Here is a 5,636-nt window from a genome sequence, read left to right as displayed (position 1 = left end):
CCTTTTAAAGGGAGAGAGACTAGAGAACGAAATTGTACCAGAATTTGAGATTTTTCCAAGGCAAACTGAGCTTCCTCATGTGTTAAATCTTTCTGGAAAGTTTTTCGGCAAAATCACAGGTCTTTGTCTTTAGTGACTGAAAACTGCGTCGTTCCTCTTTCTCTCCAACGTTTTTGCACATATTTACAGCATAGAAGACGATAGAAAACAAGAGTGCATGTGGTTTGAAAGAGGTTTGGTTAAGGTGGAGAACTAGCTAAAGATGAACTATCCATTCAGGATCAACAAAGAGTAGTAAAAGGGTAAAGGAGTCTTGAATATATGATTTGTTTTCCTGATCTAATGCTTCAATCAGAAAATTAAGTCAAAATTAAGTCCAGATAAAATGAGCTAGTATATCTTGTTAGAAAGAATCTCCATGAATAGTAGTCCTCTGGTGGTAGTTCGTAATGCAAGTACTCTAGCTACCGCCTAGTCTAGGCCTAAATCACAAAAAGAGCAAAAAACGAGGAAATAGCGTAGAAGAACACTAGTCTAAATCATCATAATATTGTTTAATAATGTTCCTGGTTTGAAAACATTTTGAAGAACACTTTGAAAAACTTTTTGAAAAATATTTATGTGTCCAAAACAAACTAAAAACAAATTAAATTTCGTTAGTAACGGATGAACATCCTCCCCCAAACTTATTTCACACTGTCCTCAGTGTGATAAATCTTGGAAAGAATGGTGAAGAAAATAGAAAAGTTAAAATGTTTAAGTGTACTTATCGTCCTTAGGGTTACAGGAAAATTCTTCGCTCTCTAAATTTGTCTAAAGTTCGATCTCCTCTTTTTAGAACGACCTAAATGGGGTATTTATAGCTTCTAAAGTCGTTATGGGCACTTAGGGCTTCAAAAATAACGAAAAGAATTTATTTGGGCTCTAATTAGGTTGTTTGGGAAGTGAAAAACTACTGGCAGCGGTCGTGGTGCTTCTACCCGCGAGGAAATAGCCTTTGGCCGCGGTCCCGGCTGATGTCGTCTTCTGAAACTATATTTTCTCTCTTTTATTGTATCGGGTGTATCTGAAGAGCTAACTGTTGAATTGTCTTCAAACCAAATGCATTAGAAAGCTGGTTGTATCCTCTATGTTGTCACAAATTTAGGGGGTGATCAGACGGTGAGAAGCTCTTCATCGCTTGCCATACTTCTGACGGTCTGCATTTATCCAAAATTGCTTATTTATTCCAAATTGCATATTTTTTCCCCAAGTTTCCTGAAAAGTCTTATGAAACTCTAAAACATTGAAAACACTTTAAAAACCTTTGAAAACAGAGTTAAAACACATACATAAGACATTAATATGATCCATAAAAGTGGTCAAAATACAGTGTTATCAATGTCTAATGTTACTTGCTTGATTGGTTAGAGCTAATTAAAAATTGGTGTTATCAATGTCTAATCGGCGACCCATAGGTATATTCTTCACAACTTATAAAAAATTGGTTAGAGCTAATTACATATCCCATTTATAAATCTCTTTTATTCTTTAAACAACAAAAGTAAAATATAAATAAATCTCATTTATTCATTAATTCCACGTGTTAATTGCATCACTAAAGAGGCAAGAGCACAAAAGTTTTGTTTATCCAGGTAAGCTGTTCGTTGTTGCGTATAGTTACCTCACGGAGTCAGATTAATCGAAAACGATACTTTAGTTGTCAAATACAAGGCCGTGCCTATGTGGTAAAATTTGAAACATTGGCCTAGGGCCAAATTTTTGTTTTTAACATTTTAAAAACTTATTTCTTTTTATTAAAAGATATAATATATTAGAATTTCAATGGTATATATACTTTTAAAGTTTAAAATAGATATTTTTCATATTCCAGCATAGTTTCTACAATTTTATCATATACAAAATATTTAAAAACAAAATTAAAATATAAAAATAAAATTAAAATATTAAAACAACATTAGTAAAAGATGTTAAATCTTTACTGAATAATATTTGTAAATTTTGCCCTCTTATTTTTTTTTTTTTTTTGGAAAATTGTTTAGGGCCTCAAATAACTTGGGCACGACTCTGGTCAAATAGAACAAAAAAAAATACAAAGGGGTTTGATTGTTGGTTTTGCCAGTTCAAAAAATTAGTATTAGAATTTGACAAGAAAATTATATGAGAAATGGAGGTCATGGATTCCGAATATCATCTACGAAGAAATGTAACATATGCATCCAAGTTTACTGAAGCTTGACAACAACAACAACAACAAAATATATATATATAAGATGAGAAAATGGATTCACTCTATTTACTCAGCTTCTTCAACAGAAGCCTCAATTCGAAGGAGAACGAATCCAACGGCAACACCAACAAGAGTAAGGGCGTTCATGATTGCTGCAATTTTGAAAATCTCTCCAACGGCGTTACAAGTTGAGGTTATGGCTCCTCCACCGCTTGTTCTTCCCTTGAGAGACATCACAACATTGGCAAAGCACTGATCTGTGCAGAGTGGTAATCCCATCGAGACAACCTTGTTGTTCTGTGCCTTGAGACCGCCATAAGAATTTAGTCCTCTTATGTAAGAAACTTTCATCTCAGATTTCCTCTGTGTCTGTCCGGACTTGTACGCAATTCCCGTTCTTGTCCATGAAATCACAGCTGGTACCGCTGCTGTCGCCATTTCTCTTGCTGAAAAAAAAAATACAGGGATTGTTTAAAGCGATTCAATAATTAACAGACAAAAAATTCACGAAATGAAACATATAAAGAAATTGGAAAAGAGAGAGAGAGAGAAATTAAGGTTATCGATACCTGTGAAAATTGAGTTTGAAGGATGCAACAGAAGTGGATGGACTCAAGAAAGGAGAAGCAGAAAAGGTAGCTTTATTTTTAGGGAAAGAGGAGATTTTGGATAAGGTGGGTGTGGCTACCGCAGCCAATAACGACGAGAGATGGATAGTTCCCTTTTTTATCGAATATCTGTGAACACATGTTCCTCATCGCTTTACTATATATTTTTTTTTCATTAATTTATATTTTAATTCCCTCTTAGACCTAGTGATCTGTTGGACGGATTTGGCTCGAGTTCTAAGGCGAAATGGATTTAAAAAAAAAAAAAAAAAGGTCCAAAATCGACGGATCGGTCCATCCGGAAGGACTTGATGAACCCGCATCCCAGACACATGGCGAAGCGTGAGAGGAGGATTTTTCACGAAAAAAAAAAATTAATATAAAATTCCTCGATCATTTTAAGAATTTAGCATAACTACATTTCCATAGGAGGTGGATTGAACACAGCCCCTTTTAAACATGACCCGTCCCAAGATTCATCTTTTAAAGCCCAACAAGGTTGAGGATCATTAAAGGCTCATAAAGCGAATGGACCGAGGTTATTTTGATCGAGGCTTTGCAAACGGCAGAAGCAGCTCGCCACTGCGGCGTTTAGAAGGACAGTTGGTTAGGTTTAGCTGCCTACACCGTTCGACCTATCCTGATTGGAAATTAACCTAAATTTTTTATGATAAATAGTTCTGTAAGTTCATTTATTACGGCATCCGTAATCCGTCTTAAATGCTTTAATCTCGCAATTCTAATATAAAAAATATTTTACCTCGCTTAAACCGTGAACTCAAGGACCTCTTCGTAGCTCGCCAATTAACCGATCTTATCAATCATCTCGAAAACCAAACCTACCATTACTGAACTAAGACTCTGTTTACCAAGAATCTCCGAGCTTTACTTCGATATTTACCGATCTACCCCTTCGTGCGTATACAAAATAACAATTAGCGTCTACCGTGGGGCTGAGAGATTTTTTCATACGCAAAGAGTAGCTGGATAATATCAGGAATCCCAACTAAAGCAGCAATGATTGGACCACAGACCTCGGTAGCATAAAAAAAAGTGACCACGACTCCCCACATCTACTTGTAGGAAACTCTAAACGGAGACCTGGGGACGCCAAGTTACATCGCAAACCCAAACCCATGGGCGCCGAGTATTAAACAAACGGCGCACGATCACACCAACGTCTCAACCCTGCTCGAAACAATATTGTGTCGAATGGAAGAAATAAATCGTCAAACAAGCGTGCGTCTCGACAAACTAGCTGCAGCACAACTCTCATGCCAGGATCAGGTCAACGTCTTACATTCCTCCGAGACCTAAGTTCCAGAACGGCAGGTCGGACAAGAAACTCAATGATTACAACACGTCCTATTCGGAGACTCACCGATGCCCCCGACGACTGAAAACTGACCGATCTCAAACTTTGACGAGACGAACACGCGGAGGTCTGACCACAAGGCGCGATTGTTACACGCCAAAAACATTGGACAAGATAGAGCAAATGGACAACATGAGAGCAAGGTTGCAAGCCATGACCTCGCTAGTCCATCAGGCGGCTAATTCAGCTCCAGAGATAGATCGCACACTAAAAGAAAGCTATAACACCCTATTCACAGTTGGAATCACTAAATTCTTGGTACGCAATCAGGTCAAATTCAACCTGCCAACATACACCGGTAACTCAGGTCCCAGCCAGTATATGACCACATTCAGCATCCAAATGGGACGAGCTCGATTCACACCCGAGGAGAAAGATACAGGTTTTTGTCAAGTCTTCGTCGAAAATCTAAGCGGCGCAGCCCTCGTCTGGTTCTCCAAATTGAAAGCCAACTCGATCAATAATTATCAAGCACTATCAATGGCTTTGCTCAAAAGGTACATGATGTACATACAAGGCGCAATGTCCGATGCAGACCTCTGCACAATAAAACAAGGCGAGAAGGAGTGCCTCATAACAACGTATTTTGACCACTTTTATGGACCGTTTTGAAATACTTTTTCTATGTTTTTTATTGCTTTCAAGTACTTTTATTACGTTTTTCTAGTATTTGTAGTTCCAAGACTCTTTTCAGGAAACTTAGGGAAAAGCTTAACAAAATGGATAGAAGACCAGATTTTCAGCTCAGAGTCAAACCGTAAGAAGCTCACCCCCGATTGAAGGCATTCTCACCGTCTGATCCAGCTCAAATTTGGAGATCTTAAAGATGGAAGCATCAGCTTTCCAGCACACTTTGCAAGATGTCCCATAAACCAGCCGACAAGCATTTTCACCCGCGGCCAACAGCCATTTCACCACAGTTAGAGGCTTCCCGACCGCGGCCAACCATCCATTCCCCGCGATCACGCACATCTCGACCGCGGCCAGCCAACTCCGAACTCGAAGGCTCATTTCCGAAGCCCAAATCATTTTGTCAGCCTCAATTCCGGAACCCTAGACACTAGAGAGCATTGGAAACTATAAATACATATCATTTAGATCGTTTTTAAGAGAGATGAAATACTTTACAAGAAATTTTACTTTAAGCTTTTGTTTTTAGGTTTAGGGAGAAAGAGATTTGTCTCTTGAACCCTTGTTCTTTCTTTTTCAAATTCCATTTCTGTTCTACATTTTAATACTACGTTTTTGATTTTGTTCATCATGTCTGAGTAGTTTTATTGTTGGGTCTAAGGGATTTTCGATGAGGATTCCATGAACTATTGAAGCCGAATCTTATAACTTTTTCTTCTGAATTTATTTTTACTGCATGAGACTAGCGTCATGAACTACAATCTGATCCAGATGCTTGGTGACACGAAAGTGT

General features: G+C 38.0%; 1 protein-coding gene across 1 annotated transcript; it reads right to left on the bottom strand.

The window, feature by feature from the left end:
- Window positions 1–2,156: 2,156 nt before the first annotated feature.
- On the bottom strand, window positions 2,157–2,985 carry LOC18015908. Its single transcript, XM_024155138.1, has 2 exons — window positions 2,800–2,985; window positions 2,157–2,676 (listed from the first exon to the last, which is right to left on the bottom strand). The coding sequence occupies exon 2, from the start codon at window positions 2,666–2,668 to the stop codon at window positions 2,297–2,299; it is 372 nt and encodes a 123-aa protein (XP_024010906.1). The 5' UTR covers window positions 2,669–2,676; window positions 2,800–2,985; the 3' UTR covers window positions 2,157–2,296.
- Window positions 2,986–5,636: the final 2,651 nt, after the last annotated feature.

The sequence above is a fragment of the Eutrema salsugineum genome, unplaced genomic scaffold, assembly GCF_000478725.1.
Source record: "Eutrema salsugineum unplaced genomic scaffold, Eutsalg1_0 scaffold_21, whole genome shotgun sequence".
Classification (NCBI taxonomy): Eukaryota; Viridiplantae; Streptophyta; class Magnoliopsida; order Brassicales; family Brassicaceae; genus Eutrema; species Eutrema salsugineum.
Note: the sequence above shows the minus strand (reverse complement) of the source record. Positions and strands in the feature narration are given on the sequence as shown.

Bases quoted from the DNA above. Each gene is read 5' to 3' on its own strand.
- LOC18015908 (XM_024155138.1), bottom strand. From the start codon at position 2,668: ATGGCGACAGCAGCGGTACCAGCTGTGATTTCATGGACAAGAACGGGA.